The following is a 17,305-nucleotide window of genomic DNA, read 5'->3' as shown; positions in this document are numbered from 1 at the left end:
GTCCCTTCATCATCTTACTAACATTGAAACAAATGCTTGAATAATATTAATATAATAATTAAGCAAGTGGAGTTTGGCAAACGAGATGTTATGGAGGTTCGGAAGCTGAGAACTGGTAAGCACAGTTTAACACAAGCAGGTAACAATTATTTTTCACATAAATAAGGCTTACATAAATGACTAAAAATTAGACAAACATATATGCAGGTTCCAAGGAGCAACCTTTTCATGTAGAGGGTGTTGTGTGTATGGAATGAACTATCAGTGGTGGAGGCTGGTACAATTACAACATTCAAAAGGCATCTGGATGGGTATATGAATAGGAAGGGTTTAGAAGGATATGGCAAAATGCCGGCAAATGGGATGAGATTAATTTAGAGCATCTGGTCGGCATGGACAAGTTGGGCTGAAAGGTCTGTTTCTATGCTGTACGCCGCTGTGACTCTATGAGCCAAACGCAGTATTCAAAATTCTAATATAGTACAAGTTGTTTTGTTTTAGTTACACTAAAGTGACTTTATCCATGCTACTGTCTGACCGAAATGGAACACGACACATGAAGGTCATTGCAGACAATTGCCAGTTTTATCTGCACTGTTTTTCTTTAAGATGGTAATCCTTTAAATCTGGTGTAGATGGTGAGGTAAAAAAAATCTGTGAATCACACTGGGCAAAAGCTGCCTCTCATCTGGGAAAATTATATATTTTTGCAATTTGGATACTACAGCATGTTCAGTTTCACTCGCCCGATTGCATTTTGCACTAATGCGTGCAACACTGACTTAGAGTCTGATTAGATTAGATTAGATTACTTACAGTGTGGAAACAGGCCCTTCGGCCCAACAAGTCCACACCGACCCGCCGAAGCGCAACCCACCCATACCCCGACTTTTACTCCTTACCTAACACTACGGGCAATTTAGCATGGCCGATTCACGTGACCTGCATATCTTTGGACTGTGGGAGGAAACCATAGAGATTTACAACATGGAAACAGACCCTTGAGTCCAACTTGTCCATGCTGACCAGATATGCCATATCAATCTAGTCCCACCTTCCAGCACCTAGCCCATATCCCTCCAAACCCTTCTGATTCATATACCTATCCAAATGTCTTTTCAGTGTTGCAATTGTACCAGCCTCCACCACGTCCTCCGGCAGCTCATTCCATACACGTACCACCCTCTGTGTGAAAAAGTTGCCCCATAGGTCTCTTTTATATCTGCCCCTCTCACTCTAAACCTATGCCCTCCAGTACTGGACTCCCCGACCCCAGGGAAAATGCTTTCCTTATTTATCCTATCCATGCCCCTCATAATTTTGTAAACCTCGACAAGGTCACCCCTCAGCCTCCGACGCTCCAGAGAAAACAGCCACAGTCTGTTCAGCCTCTCCCCATAGCTCAAATCCTCCAACTCTGGCAACATATTGTAAATCTTTTCTGAACCCTTTCAGGTTTCACAACATCTTTCTGTTAGAAAGGAGACCAGAATTACACACAATATTCCAACAGTGGCCTAACCAATGTCCTGTACAGCCACAACATGACCTCCCAACTCCTGTACTCAATATTCTGACCAATAAAAGAAAGCATGCCAAATGCCTTCTTCACTATCGTATCTACCTGCAACTCAACTTTCAAGGAGCTGTGAACCTGCACTCCAAGGTCTCTATATTCAGCAACACTCTCTCGGACCTTACCATTAAGTGTATAAGTCCAGCTAAGATTTGCCTTCCCAAAATGCAGCACCTCGCATTTATCTGAATTCAACTCCATCTGCCACTTCGCAGCCCATTGGCCCATCTGATCAGGATCCTGTTGTAATCTGAGGTAACCTTCTTCGCTGTCCACTGCGTGAAAATAGTTCACTCAAAGATGTTAAAATTCTCCAAGTATTTATGCTCTTTGTAAAACATGCCTCTATATTTTGTAAGTCGTTTCTCACATCGTGGAAATCCTTTAAACCAAGGTCCTGTTCTTTAATCTCAGTGCTGTGAAAGCATTAACGATTAAAAAAAGTCTATTTTCTTTTAAATAGACCAGAAAAGATTGTGAATAGAAATGACAGGTTTCCAAGTTTTAAAAGGAATTCTTCAGTTTTTGTTTAAACACATACACCAAAGTCCAATCCCTTCCAATGAATCTTAGGGAAACGTGATCTAGACAGAAACAAAATGCTACTTTGCCAGCATGCAACAAATATTTCCATCTATCAGAAACACTGTTACTGCTGAATTCCTGTTGGAGCTATATAGAGCCTTTGGTTGTTAGAACACCGTTATATTACGATGAGGCCTACTGTATTGAATCCAACATATCACAGGTGAAAACATTTAGGTTTTTTTTGTTCATTGATGGGATGAAGACATCGCTGGCTAGGCAGCATTTATTGCCCATCCCACAGTCACATGCAGGCCAGACCAGGTAAGAACACAGAACATAGAACAGTACAGCACAGTACAGGCCCTTCGGCCTACGATGTTGTGCCGAGCATTTATCTTAATCTAAAATCAATGTAACCTACACACCCCTCAATTTACTGCCGTCCAAGGGCTTGTCCAGCAGTCACTTAAATGTCCCTAATGTCTCTGCCTCTACTCTCACTGCTTGCAGTGCATTCCGCATACCCACCACTCTCTGCGTAAAGATGCTCCTCAGATGCTGCCTGATGTGCTGTGCTTTTTTCCCACATACCCAATCCCTGAACCCCTACTAATCCACCTAGCCTGCACATCCCTGGACACTACAGGCAATTTAGCATGGCCAATCCACCTAACCTGCACATCTTTGTACTGTGGGAGGAACCTGGGCAATAAATGCTTGCCTAAACAGTGATGTCCACATCCCATGAATAGATATTTAAAAAAAACCTCCCCATAAACAAAGGTGCCAAGATTGTAGGGTGTGTCTGCGTGTGTGTGTGTGTGTGTATGTCTATGTGTGTGTGTGTAATCTGCTCCAATAGTAATTAGATTAGATTACTTACAGTGTGGAAACAGGCCCTTCGGCCCAACAAGTCCACACTGACCCGCCGAAGCGCAACCCACCCATACCCCTACATTTACCCCTTTAACCTAACACTACGGGCAATTTTAGCGTTGCCAATTCACCTGACCCGCACATCTTTGTGACTGTGGGAGGAAACCGGAGCACCCGGAGGAAACCCACGCAGATACGGGGAGAATGTGCAAACTCCACACAGTCAGTCGCCTGAGTCGGGAATTGAACCCGGGTCTCTGGCGCTGTGAAGCAGCAGTGCTAACCACTGTGCCACCGTGCCGCCCGCATTTCCCTATAAGTTGAAAACATGAAATGCACTCAACCATTTAGTTATCTGGCTGCCCAGCCCCCTCCCATTAGTGGGACTTTTAAAAAAGTATTTAAGAGAGTTCTGGGCAGAATAGGATTTGGATTATGTTTGGGACTCCCCCACCCAAAGGAAAAGATTGTCTATTTATCCTATCCATGCCCTTCATGATTTTGTAAACCTCTATGAGGTCACCCCTCAGCCTTCAACACTCCAGGGAAAACAGCCCTAGCCTATTCAGTCTCTGCCTATAGCTCAAATCCTCCAACCTTGGCAACTTCCTTGTAAATCTTTTCTGAAACTTTTCAAGTTTCACAATATCCTTCCAATAGGAAGGAGACCAGAATTGCATACAATATTCTAAAACTGGCCTAACCAACACCCAGTACAGCTGAAACATAACCTCCTAACTCCTATACTCAATGTTCTGACCAATAAAAGAAAGCATATCAAATGTTATTGTCTAAAGGGTGCAATCCATCATCATCACATTCAAGGCTATGAGCCGAGAGCTGGAAAGTGGGACTAGTACAGGGTGACATGGTAGCTCAGTGGAGTTGGGTTTGATTCCAGCCTTAGACATGCATGGGGTCCAATGGGTACTCTGGTTTCCTCCCGCAGTCCAAAGATGTGCAGGTTAGGTGGATTGACCATGCTCAATTGCCCATAGAGTCCAGGGGTGTGCAGTCTATGCAGAGTAGCTATGGGGATAAGACAGGGATAGGATGGGTCTGGGTGGAACGCTCTTCAGGGTTCAATGTGGCTTCAATGGGCTGAATGGCCTACATCCAGACTGTAGGGATTCTATAGATTTATCTCACTTTGGTGGCACAAAGCCGATGGGCTGAATGGCCTTTTCGGTCCTGTATGATTCAGTGAAAAGCTGTGATAACTAAATAGCAGCTGAGCTTTCATTACAAATAAATAACATCAATGGGATACGTGAATGGAATAATTCTGCAAAAATATTGAAAAGTAAGATTTAAAGTACTCATTGCCGACTTGTTGTACAGCAATGAAAGTACATCAACAGGTGCACAAGATTGCAGGATCTAATCTGCCCTCTACATAGTGACCCAGCTTACCTGGTCATTTATCTCATTGTTACCCATGGGATGTTGCTCTGTGCAAATTGTCTGTTGTGCTCACTACATTACAAATAGCGATGATGCTTCAAAATGACTTCTTTCGCTGCAAATTTCTTTGGGACATTCTGTGATCATGACAATAGCTATTTAAGTGCAAGTCCTCTCTTCTTTTGTTATGTTTTTTGGATGAGATCCGCCTTGTCACCTCACAAACATGCATCTCTCAATCATCATTTGCATCAGAAGCAATTAGGAATAGTTTGGAGGAGGGGTAATACATAATATGAATCCAAATCATTTCTTCAGTTGAATTGCATCTCATCAGAAGCTTGAAAAGGCATTGCCACAGTCCTCCAAAAATTAAAATCCATTGGCAAGATACAAACTCTGCTTGCCTTCATTGCTCAGTCCTTTGAACATAGGTGTTAGAAAGTTCTGTTGAGGTTGTACATGACATTGGTGAGGCCTTTTCTGGAGTACTGTGTAGTGTTCTGATCTCCCAGATATAGGAAGGATACTACCAAGCTGGAGAGGGTTCAGGAGGGATTTACCAGGATGTTTCCAGGTATGGAAGCTTTGAGCTTTAAAGAAAGTCTGGAGAGGCTGGGTCTATTTTCACTGGAGCTTAGGAGGCTGAGAGGTGACCTGATAGAAGTTTATAAAGTAATGAGGGGTATAGATCGAGTTAATTGTAATTGTCTTTTCCCTAGGATGATGGATTTCAAAACTATTGGGCACATTTTTAAAGTTAGAGGGGAGAGATTTAAAAAAGACATGAGGCAACTATTTCACACTGATGGTGGTTCACATTTGGAAATAACTTCCTGAGGAAGTGGTGGATGTGGGTACAGTTACAACATTTAAGAGACATTTGGATAACTACATGAATAGGAAAGGTTTGGAGCGATATGGGCCCGGAGTAGGCAGGTGGGACTAGTTCAGTTTGGGATTCTGTTCAGCCTCGACTGGTTGGACCGAAGGGTCTGTCTCCATGCTGGATGACTCTATCTCTCAATGACAAAATGTATGTCTTCCTGATGAAAGTGTTCCTGAAGGACCACGATTTAGATTGGGACTCAGAATGAGGAGCTTCCAGTTTTAAATTGTTGCCTTCCATCGGCTGATGTCCCTGCTGGCCCCAAAATGGATTCATATTGATCAAAGTTTGTGCGAAGATTTGTAGCTCGGGTGCTCGTTGTTGTGGTTCTGTTCGCCGAGCTGGAGGTTTTTGTTGCAAACGTTTCGTCCCCTGGCTAGGCGACATCATCAGTGCTTGGGAGCCTCCTGCGAAGCGCTTCTTTGATGTTTCCTGGCGGTGGGGACAAGATTTGAACAAGGAACAAATCCCAGCTTAATTAGTGTTAAATAATGCTTATCCAGAAATGCTCTTGTGTTCAGCAATGTGCGTTCTTGTCCACTGCACATACCCCATTACCTCAGGTACCATTATGCTGACGTTTCCACCAGAAATGTCATTGTCATCAATCTGTCAGCAATTTGGTCAAAATCCCAGCTGCCCATATGGCCTTGCTTCAATCCTTCCACAGTAATAATTACAGCAGGAAATCTGGATCCATCGTGTTATCAGGGTACATTTGTACATCTGCTTTAACAAAAAGTTAAATGATGAAGTATGATACTTTACAACACCATTGTAGGGAAGGCAACACTTGCAGGTTTCATTAAAGGGATTGATGGTAGTCCAGCAATGATGGGCAAAGTACTTAGCTGGTGATCATTTAATGAGGTTGAAACCCAGTGAGATAAATCAATAAACGATATAAATGGAACACGAAATGACACGACCAGCTATCCTTAGTAGCCACACACGCAGACAACAAGCAACATGAATTCGACTGGGACAACACTACTATCATAGGGCAAGCCAGACAGAGAACAGCCAGGGAATTCCTAGAGGCATGGCATTCATCCACAAACTCCATCAACAAACACATCGACCTGGACCCAATATACCAACCACTACAGCGGACAGCTGAAACTGACAACCGGAAGCGGCAGGGACAGACCACTATAAATACCGGAGGAAACATCAAAGAAGCGCTTCGCAGGAGGCTCCCAAGCACTGATGATGTCGCCTAGCCAGGGGACGAAACGTTTGCAACAAAAACTTCCAGCTTGGCGAACAGAACCACAATATTCATATTGATGTTGGTGGCAAATTTTCTTTGGCCAAATGGAAACAATATGAGGTTCCAACCACAGGCAGGAAAATGAAACATCAGTAAAGGATAAAGAATCAGCTCAAATCTCAGATTGCACAGCAAAACTTTATTAGATTCTATCAGTCCTTTTATAGGAATACATTTTACTTTTAAATTGAAATTATACAGGTTGGATTTAAACACCATTACTGTTTGGTGTGACACAATCTCAGCTCAACATCAGGAGGAATGCTCAATATTCAAGTAGACCACAATTTTTTTTGGCCACAAATTTTGAACATGAATTAAGTTGCACCGTGATAAATTGAATGTGATTGAATTTTGATGACGTTGCTGACTATCTCTGGCTTTAGCTGTACATTTCCTAACTGGGTGATACTCTGCCCTGACGTTTTTTAGTCACAACACATACAGTGATGGAAATTATCAAGGTGACAACAATAACAACAATACCAACAATAACAAGAATTTCTGAAATGTTAATGACTACACTATTATGAGGTTGAGTTGGTTTGAAAGGTTGGGTTTGTTGGGAAAATTGTGTTGTTTGGGAAAATTGTGTTGCCTGGGAAGATTGGGTTGTTTGGGAAGATTGGGTTGGCTGGGAAGATTGGGTTGACTGGGAAGATTGGGTTGGTTGTAATGTGGGAAGTGGACTAGCCAAAATTAAAGCAGCTTGCGCTATATTGGATAAGTCAGAAGACTGGTTTCCTTTATCAAATGCCCGAATTGCAAAGTAGATTACTGTCCCATTTTTCAACCCGATGTTCTCAGATACTGTGAACGATTCCTCTGAGCTAGCCACCTTTGGCTTCAGGTCTGTGGTGTTTACACTTTGAGCATTTGGAAAGTCATCCCTCAGCTGTGTGAAGCTTTTGCTGAGCTTTATTTCGTAAAAGGAAGCTGCAAGAAAAGAAAAGCAAGTGAATGTATTATTCAGGCTCTTGATGTTATCCTCTTACGCACTGCCAGATTTGCTGAATACCTAAGTGAGGCAAATGGTAATAAGGAGCTAAACTGAGAGGTTTAAAAATACAGGAACAAGAGAAGACCATTCAGCCGAACAATTCTTTATATCTAATTCAGACTCTCCCTTATTGAAGGGAAGATTTTATTTCATTAAGGCAGCTCAGAGAAGGTTCACCAAGATGATCCCTGGTGTTGGGGAACTGTCTTATGAGCAAAGGTTGAATATTTGGAATTCTACTCACAGGTGCTTAGAGGAATGAGATATAATATCATTGAAACATTCTGGATACTTAAACAATCTGGCAGGGTAAGTGCTAGTTGAATGTTTCCCCTCATGGGAGAGTCTAGAAACCAGAGGTTATTTTCTCAGAATAAAAGCACGCCAATTTAAGACTGAGATAAAGGGGAATTTCTTTCCTCTCTGAAGGTTGTGTGTCTTTGGATCTCCTTGCCATAGAGAGCTCTGGGGTCAGAGTTCTGGTGTCTGTTTAAGGTTTGATCGGTAGGGGAATCCAGGGTTATTGGAAAATTGCAGGAATGTGGAGGTGAGGAATGTCGGATCAGCCATAATTCTATTCAAAGGTGTAACAGGTTTCAGGGGCTGAATGGCCTGCTGCTGTTCCTATTTCTTCATCGTCTTATTATGGTCTCCCATTGAAATGTACATTCAATATTTGAATTGCACCCAACCCCATTACAATTCGACTGCCTTGAGTATTCCTGTAAATACAATGATATTGCTCACTCCTGTGAGTGGTCTGAGTGCTTCATGCAGACTCAATGGGCTAAATGGCCTCTAACTGCACTACAAGGATTCTATGATAATGGTTTTTGCAACAAAAATAAGGAAAGTTAAAGATTTCAGATAAAAATACAGTCACTCACTTGTAATATAATGTTTAGGAAAAGCTAAATGAGTACAATGCTTTTCAACAACAAAAATACACAAATGGTAAAAGTCACACCCTATTCCCAGTTAAACAATGAAACCGACTGACCAACTGATTGATGATGTGATGGAGGCAACGAGACTTAAAATGGGCTGAAAACTCAGCAATGAGATCTCTCCTAACGTATGGATTGAAATATAATTTAAATTACCTGTTCCTTGATCTAAGTCATCGCCTGGAGCTGTCCATTTCAGTTGTATTGCATCTCCAACAATTGCTGCCCGAAGATCATTAATTTTACTTGGGGGAAACACGTCAGGTGGAGTTCCGGAAGGAACCTGACTAACAACACAAGCTCCCGCTGTTTTCACTCTATTGAAGCTTCCCAATTGTATCTGAGAATCGTTACGGTCCACTGGAGGCTTTGGTGGGTTGGGGTGAATTTGACCTGCGAGAAAAGTGAAGTAAGACACATTTCAGAAAGGAGCAAAATATTTGGAAGTTGATTTTTAACATTTATCCTTCGGATGTGATTGTCACCACAAGGCCACTACTTGTTGCCCATTCCTAATTGCCCCAGAGAAAGGGATGGCCAGCTGCCTTTTAGAACTGCCCAATCCATGTAATGTAGTTACACCCACAGAACTGTTAAGGAGGGGGTTGGTATCAATGTCAATGGGTCTTTGATGTGAACACTGACAATTTCAGTGTCATTACCAGAGCAAAATCTCAGCCAATCAGCCTGTCTGCAAGTCTAGAATAATCTGGTGCAGCAGATTCTTATCCTTGAAGAGTCAGATCAAATGAATCCAAGGATCATCCCCAGCTCAACTTATCTTGTGGAAGTAATTGTATTAGACGCAAAGAATTCAACTTACATATGGTTGTAGGATATGATTAAATAATACACCTATTGCACATTGACACTGGAGTGCATCGAGGAAAATGTAACAAACAGCGAAATACACAACTGATCTTGGAGGAATCTGCATGGGAGAGCTCACAGTACAGTAAGTACATAATGTTTAATTGTAGCCTTGCTGTATATCTACATTAGTCAGTAGCGTAGGTTCTTTATTGATTATATGTTTTATTGAGATCTGTCTCTTGATTAAATTTTAAAAACGTAAGCCATAAATATTAAGTTAGCCTGGAGCAGTTCTTTTTAGAGCAATAAGACCATGCTACTTTTTGGGTCTGTTGATTGTGAGCAAGCAAAGATGGCCTTTCGTAGAGTGATATGGTCTTCCTTTTGGATGTGGGAGTTTAGGGAGAGTTTCCATATTACTGATGATTATGTCTGCAGGAAATGTCTTTGGTTGCGAATCAAAACAGATTGAATGGATCAGTTGGAGGAACAGTTGGAAGCAATGAGGAATTTACGAGAGCAAAGGGGGTGTGATGGATGGCAGCTATCGGAAGGGAGAAAAGCTGCAAATACAGTCAAGTGTGTGGGTTAACTCTAGGAAAGGTAGGAAGGGTATGCAGGTAGTGCAGGAGTCTTCTTTCGCTATCCCCATCAAACAAGTATGCTGTTTTGGAAAATGTAGGGGATGATGGACTCACGGGGGAACGTACCATGAACAGCCAAGTTTCTGATATTGGGACAGCCTGTAATGTAATGAGGGGTACATTGGGTTCCAAGCGATCGATTGAGTAAAATCTGAATGGTGTGTTGCCTCCCTATTGCCAGGATCAAGGATGTCTCAGAGAGGGTGCAGAATGTTCCCAAAGGGGAGAGGGACTAGCAGGAGGTCATTGTACACATTAGAACCGACGACATAGGAAGGGAAAGGATGAGATTCTGAAGGGAGAATATGGAAAGTTTGGCAGGAATTTAAAAAGGAGGTCCTCAAGATTAGTAATATCTGGAATACTACAAGTGCTATGAGTTAGTGAGGGTAGGAATAGTAGAATAGAGCAGATGAATGTGTGACTGAGAAGCCGGTGCAGGGGAGAAAGAGTCACATTTTTGGATCATTGAAATCTCTTCGGGGTCGAAGTGACCTGTACAAGAAGGATAGATTGCACCTGAATTGGAAGGGGACAAATATACTGGCAGGGAGATATGCTGGAGCTGCTTGGGAGGATTTAAACTCATAAGGTGGTGGGGGTGGGACCCAGGGAGAAAGGAAAGAGATCGATCTGAGACTGGCCCAGTTGGGAAAAGGAGTGAGTTAAACAGACAAGGCAGGCAGGAACAAAGCAGAAACAAGGTAGGACTGGTAAATTAAACTGCATTTATTTCAATGCAAGAGGCCTAACAGGGAAGGCCTGAGGAACATGGGACTGAAATATCATAGCAATGACAGCAGTGTGGCTCAGGGATGGACAGAACTGGTAGCTTAATGTTCCAAAATACAAATGCTACAGGAAGGATAGAAAGGGAGGCAATAGTGGAGGAGTAGCGTCACTTTTGATAAGTATTAACATTACTCTGCACTTAGGTTGGATATTCTTGGGAATACATCCAGGGAAGTTATTTGGGTGGAACTGAGAAATAAGAAAAGGATGACCACCTTATTGGGAATATATTATCGACCCCCTAATATTCAGCAGGAAATTGGGAAACAAATTTGTAAGGACATTTCAGTTATCTGTAAGAATAGTAGGATGGTTATGGTAGGGGATTTTAATTTTCCAAATATAGACTGGGATTGCCATAGTTTTAAGGGTTTAGATGGACTTTTCATCTACTTTTCATCATTTATATAAATGATTTGGATGTGAGCATAAGAGGTATAGTTAGTAAGTTGCTGATAACACCAAAATTGGAAGCGTAGTGTTAAAACGAAGAAGGTTACCTCAGATTACACCGCGATCTTGATCAGATGGGCCAATGGGCAGAGAAGTGGCAGATGGAGTTTAATTTAGATAAATGCGAGGTGCTGCATTTTGAGAAAGCAAGTCTTAGCAGGACTTATACACTTAATGGTAAGGTCCTGGGGTGTGTTGCTAACACGTCAACTTGGAGTGCAGGTTCATAGCTCCTTGAAAGTGGAGTCGCAGGTAGATAGGCTAATGAAGAAGGCGTTTGGTCTGCTTTCCTTTATTGGTCAGAGTATTGAGTACAGGAGTTGGGAGGTCATGTTGCGGCTGTACAGGACATTGGTTAGGCCACTGCTGGAATATTGCATGCAATTCTGGTCTCCTTCCTGTCGGAAAGATGTTGTGAAACTTGAAAGGGTTCAGAAAAGATTTACGTGGATGTTGCCAGGGTTGGAGGATTTGAACTATAAGGAGAGGTTAAATAGGCTAGAGCTGTTTTCCCTGGAGCATTGGAGGCTGAGACGGTGGCCTGATAGAGGTTTATAAAATCATGAGGGGCTTGCATAGGGTAAATAGACAAAGTTATTTCCCTCGGGTCGGGGTGTCCAGAACTAGAGGGCATAGATTTAGGTTGAGAGGGGAAAGATATTAAAGAGACCTAAGGGGCAACTTTTCACTCAGAGGGTTGTACGTGTATGGAATGAGCTGCCAGAGTAAGTGGTGGAGGCTGGTAGAATGGCAACATTTAAAAGGCATCTGGATGGGTATATAAATAAGAAGGGTTTAAAGAGATATGGGCCAGGTGGTAGCAGGTCGGACTAGATTGGGTTGGGATATCTGGTCGGCATGAATGAGTTGGACTGTTTCTATGATTCTATGACTCTGTGGAGAGGATTTTGTTAAAGGCATGCAAGAACATTTTCTGATTCAGTATGTGGAAGCACTTACTGGAGAAGGTGCAAAACTTGACCTACTCTTGGGAAGTAAGGCAGGGTAGGTGACTGAGGTGTCAGTGGGGGAGCACATTGGAGCCAGCGACCATAATTCTATTAGTTTTAAAATCGTGATGGAAGCAGATAGACCGGATCTAAAAGTTGATGTTTGAAATTGGAGGAAGGCTAGTTTGAAGGTATTAGGCAAGTACATTCAAAAACTGATTAGGCGCATATATTCACAAGTAAAGAGACGGCTGGAAAATGGGAAGCCTTCAAAAATGACATAACAAGAATCCAGAGACAGTATATTCCCGTCAAGATGAAAGGAAAGGCTGGCAGAATAGTGCATATTACAGGGGACAATGTGCTGGATAACTAGAGAATTTGAGGGTTTGGTTAAGATAAAGAAGAAAGCTTTTGACAAGTATAGACAGGAGAGATCGAGTGAATCTTTTGAAGAGTATAAAGGCAGTAGGAGTATAGTTAAGAGAGAAATCAGGAGGGCAAAAAGGGGACATGAGACAGCTTTGGCAAATAGGGTTCAGGAGACTCTGAAGGTTTTTATAAATACATAAAGGACAAAAGGGTAACTAGGGGGAAAGAACAGGTTTAATGTGGAAAAGTGTGAGGTGATTCACTTTGGAAAGAGCAACAGGAATACAGAGTACTAGGTTAATGGTAAGATTCTTGGCAGTGTAGATGAGCAGAGAGATCTCGGCGTTTATGTGCATAGATCCTTGAAAGTTGCCACCCAGGTTGATAGGTTTGTTAAGAAGGCATGTAGTGTGTTGGCTTTTATTGGTAGAGGGATTGAGTTTCAGAGCCATGAGGTCATGTTACAGCTGGACAAAACTGTGGTGTGGCTGCACTTGGAGTATTACGTGCAGTTTAATCACTGCTTTATGAGAGGATGTGGAAGCTTTGGAAAGGGTTCAGAGGATATTTACTAGGATGTTGCCGCGTATGTAAGGAAGGTCTTATGAAGAAAGGCTGAGGGATTTGAAGCTGTTTTCGTTAGTGAGAAGAAGGTTGAGAGGTGACATAATTGAGACATGAGATAATCAGAGGATTAGATAGGGTGGATAGTGGGAGCCTTTTTCCTCAGATGGTGATGGCTAGTACAAGGAGACATAGCTTTAAATTGAGGGATGATAGATATAGGACAGATGTCAGATGTTGCTTCTTTATTTAGAGGGTAGCAGGGGCATAGAATGCCCTGCCTGCAACAGTAGTAGACTCGCCAACTTTAAGGGCATTTAAATGGTCATTGAATAAACAAATGGATGAAATTGGAATAGTTTAGTTTGAATGGTCTTCAGGTTGGTTTCATAGGGCGGTGCAACATTGAGGGCTGAAGGGCCTGTAATGCGCCTAAGGCAGCCTAAGTATAGAGCTGCAGGAGCCGGGGGAGATAGTAAATGAGTATTTTGCATCAGTGTTTACTGTGGAGAAATACATGGGAGGTATAGAATGTGGGGAAATAGATGGGTCTATAACACAGAGGAGGAGGTGCTAGATGTCTAGAAATGCATAAAAGTGGATAAATTCCCTGGACCTGATCAGGTGTACCCTAAAACTCTGTGGGAAATGAGGGAGGTGGTTGCTGGGATATTTTTCTCATTGATAGTCAGAGATAAGGTGCCGGAAGACTGGAGGTTGGCTAATGTAGTACTATTATTTAAAGAAACGTGGTAAGAAAAAGCCAGGAAACTATAGACTAGTGAGCCTGACACTGGCGGTGGGCAAGTTGTTGGAGGGAATCCTGAGGGACAGGGTTTACATGTATTTTGAAAGGCAAGGACTGATTATGGATAGTCAGCATGGCTTTGTGCTGGGAGAGCATGTCTCAGGAACTTGATTGAGTTTTTAAAGAAGTAGCAAAGAGGATTGATGAGGGTAGAGCAGTGGACTTAACTAAGGTGTTCAACAAGGTTTCACATGGGAGACTGGTTAGCAAGGTTAGATCTCATGGAATACAGGGAGAAGTAGCCATTTGGGTACAGAACTGGCTTGAAGGAAGAAGACAGAGGGTGCTGGTGGAGGGTTGTTTTTCAGATTGGAGGCCAGTGACCAAGGATCGGTGTTGGGTCCACTGCTTGTTGTCATTTATATAAATGACTTGGACGTGAACATAGGAGGTATAGTTAGTAAGTTTGCAGATGACACCAAAATTGGAGGTGTAGTGGAGGTGTAACAAAGAAGGTTACGTCAGATTACAACATGATCTTGATCAGATTGTCCAATGGGCTGAAGAGTGGAAGATGGAGTTTAATTTAGATAAATGCGAGGTGCTGCATTTTGGAAAAGCAAATCAGAGTAAGACTTATACACTTAATGGTCAGGTCCAAGGGAGTGTTGCTGAACAAAGAGACCTTGGACTGCAAGTTCATAGCTCCTTGAAAATAGAGTCACAGGTAGACAGGATAGTGAAGGCGTTTGGTATGCTTTTCTTTATTGGCTAGGGTATTGAGGACAGGAGTTGGGAGGTCATGTTGCAGCTGTATAAGATGTTGCTTCGGCCTCTTTTGGAATGTTGCGTGCTATTCTGGTCTCCTTGTGCATGTTGTGAAACTTGAAAGGGTTCAGAAATGATTTACAAGGATATTGCCAGGGTTGGAGAGTTTGTGCTGTAGGGAGAGGCGGAATATGCTGGGGCTGTTTTCCCTGGAATGCGGAGGCTAAGGGGTGACCTTGTAGAGGTTTATAAAATGATGGGAGGCATGGCTCAGAAAAATCGACAAAGCCTTTTCCCTGGCGTGGGTAACTCCAGAATTAGACGGCATAGATTTAGGGTGAGAGGGGAAAGATATAAAAGGGACCTAAGGGATACCTTTTTCATGCTCAGGGTGGTGCGTGTATGGAATGAGATGCCAGAGGAAGTGATAGAGGCTGGTGCAATTACAGCAATTAAAAGTCATCTGGATGGGTACATGAATAAGAAAGGTTTCAAGGGATATATGCAAAAGGCTGACAAATGGGACTCAATTAGGTTAGGATATCTGGTCAGCGTCGATAAGTTGGACCGAAGGGTCTGTTTCTGTGCTGTATATCTCTATGACTCTCTGACTCTACTAACTGTCATTGTTTTATCATCCGAATGGTTTACCAGATTATGTCACAGGGCATTGGCTATTTGAATGGTGGCATTCATGAAGTAGTTGTGTTTTGTTTCAAGTAAGAGTTTGGTCGTTTACATATTACTCAGAAATGACAAGTTTATTCGATGGTTTATCTTTTTATTATGACAGTTGTTTAAAAAGTACTTGGATGAGAACCTGAAATATCATCACATTTAGGCTATGGGTCTTGTGTGGGCAAATATAGGTAGGAGTATGTTTTTGGTACAAACCTGATGGGCCAAAGGGCCTGTTTTGTACTGGAGCATTGCCTCCACTTTTGGATTATTGTCTAATGCTGTAGCCATTACGACTGCAAGATCATGTGTTTAAACAATAAAACCAGAGACATAGTCAATAAATTCATGTAAAGACGAAGAAGGAGGTGTTGGATGTGATGACGAAAGGTTTGCTCAATAGGTGGGCTTTAACAAAGGTCTTATGGAAGAGAGATAGTTAGAGAGGGTAGTCCAGGTCTTGGGTTGTAGGTATTTAACATACAGGAGTTTTGACTATGGGTGAATAAAAGGCATTGAGCTGTTCAGTTGGTCATGATCATATTTATTGGTGGGGTAGGCTCAACAGGCCGAATGGCCTCTCATGTTCACACATTCCTATTTGAATGCACATTCACCAGTGGCAGGGGAAAGGGAGGTGGGGGTAGGGGTGAAGAAGGGGAATACATAAGAGGTCAGCAATGGAAGAATCAAAAGTTTGAAAGTGTTCTCTAGATGGCTCAGATAAGTCATGTTTCCACATGTACCTGGGGTACCCACACTGGATTTGTCCAGTCCAAACTCCACACATGTTCCAGAGGAGACTGATGCTTGACTGGTGCAATGTTGGGTCAGTAACAATGTGCTTATTTGAAGGAGTGTGTTCTGCCTCCACATTACATCAGTATCATGGAGCTGGGATTTGATGCATTGAGGAACTGCAAGCTGATATCAATCAATGGGGTTAGGGATAATGAGTAAGTATCACTTCATGGCTTCGTACTTAAACAGGGCTGTAATTTTTAACTTTTTAAATTTATTTCTTTATTTTACGTGTATTCAAGGACAAAAGTACAGGAGTACAGTGAAAATGGTACCATCTGAGATACAAAATTACCTCGGTACAAATCTTAGGTACTAAAATAGATTAGGTATAAAATAGAGATATAAGGAAAAAAACTAAATGTTCTACATTGTAGTTCTGGATAGAAATTAGGAAAATGGTGACATTGTACCATTTTCACTGTATTACTGTACCCCTGTCCTTGAGCACACATGACAATAAAATCTAATTCTAATTCATACAGGAATGCAGCTTTTGGGTAAATGGAGGTTCAAGATTTCTTTTATTCATTCATTCACTGGATGTGGGTTTCATTGCCTGGGTCAGTATTTTTTGCCCATCCCTACATGCTCTTGAGAAAGTAGTACTGATTTCACACAATCAGACATTGCCCTTCTTCCCATCAAGTCTGAACCAACAAAAACTACTCAAAATCTACACGTGTCCATTTTCCACCACTTGGCCCATAACCTTGAGTGTTCAACTGAGTAACTTATTAAAGGTTGTGAGATTACTTGCCTGAACTACCCTCCCAAGCAGTGCATTCCACACTCACACCACACTTTGGAGTGAGAGTACGTATGTGGAGGTTGTCTGAGATAGCACTGGAACTGTCATTGGGTTTGGGATTGATGACATTTCCAATTACAAATGGTTTAGGGGCTGACTCAGGCAATAACACAATTCATTATCAAGTAGGTATCTTTGTCCATCAATACCTTACCGTTTTGTACATATCCTGGGATGTACATGGCATGGCTTTGCTTCCTGGTTGTTAACCTTACTATTCCATCTTTTCCTTGTACAGATACTTTAATGGTGTATCTCCCATTACCAAGAAATTCAGTAAAATACCGAGAATAAACTCCATCATTTCTAACAGCATCAGCACCTAAAGATAAGAAGACAAATCAATTGTAACGTGCAGAATCCAGTGTTAACTAATGATAATATTTTACTTTGGTCACAATGAAATATAACCACTTGC

General features: G+C 42.1%; 1 protein-coding gene across 1 annotated transcript; it reads right to left on the bottom strand.

Moving 5' to 3' along the window:
- Window positions 1-6,665: 6,665 nt before the first annotated feature.
- On the bottom strand, window positions 6,666-17,205 carry LOC122546865 (calcium-activated chloride channel regulator 4-like). The gene is made up of 3 exons (XM_043685482.1): window positions 17,042-17,205; window positions 8,650-8,886; window positions 6,666-7,482 (listed from the first exon to the last, which is right to left on the bottom strand). Exons 1-3 carry the CDS (start codon window positions 17,067-17,069, stop codon window positions 6,944-6,946), a joined length of 804 nt encoding a protein of 267 aa, XP_043541417.1. The 5' UTR covers window positions 17,070-17,205; the 3' UTR covers window positions 6,666-6,943.
- Between the last annotated feature and the right edge of the window lie 100 nt (window positions 17,206-17,305).

This window comes from Chiloscyllium plagiosum, unplaced genomic scaffold, assembly GCF_004010195.1.
Source record: "Chiloscyllium plagiosum isolate BGI_BamShark_2017 unplaced genomic scaffold, ASM401019v2 scaf_12047, whole genome shotgun sequence".
NCBI classification, from domain to species: domain Eukaryota; kingdom Metazoa; phylum Chordata; class Chondrichthyes; order Orectolobiformes; family Hemiscylliidae; genus Chiloscyllium; species Chiloscyllium plagiosum.
This window is presented reverse-complemented; position numbering and strand designations above follow the sequence as displayed.

What these genes read in the sequence shown, in the direction of transcription:
- LOC122546865 (XM_043685482.1), bottom strand. Translation starts at nt 17,069, where the DNA reads ATGTACATCCCAGGATATGTACAAAACG. An exon ending in CCCAGGATATGTACAAAACG is followed by an intron (nt 8,887 to 17,041) that starts GTAAGGTATTGA and finishes CTTTTCTCGCAG; the next exon opens with GTCAAATTCACCCCAACCCA. An exon ending in TGACTTAGATCAAGGAACAG is followed by an intron (nt 7,483 to 8,649) that starts GTAATTTAAATT and finishes CTTTTCTTGCAG; the next exon opens with CTTCCTTTTACGAAATAAAG.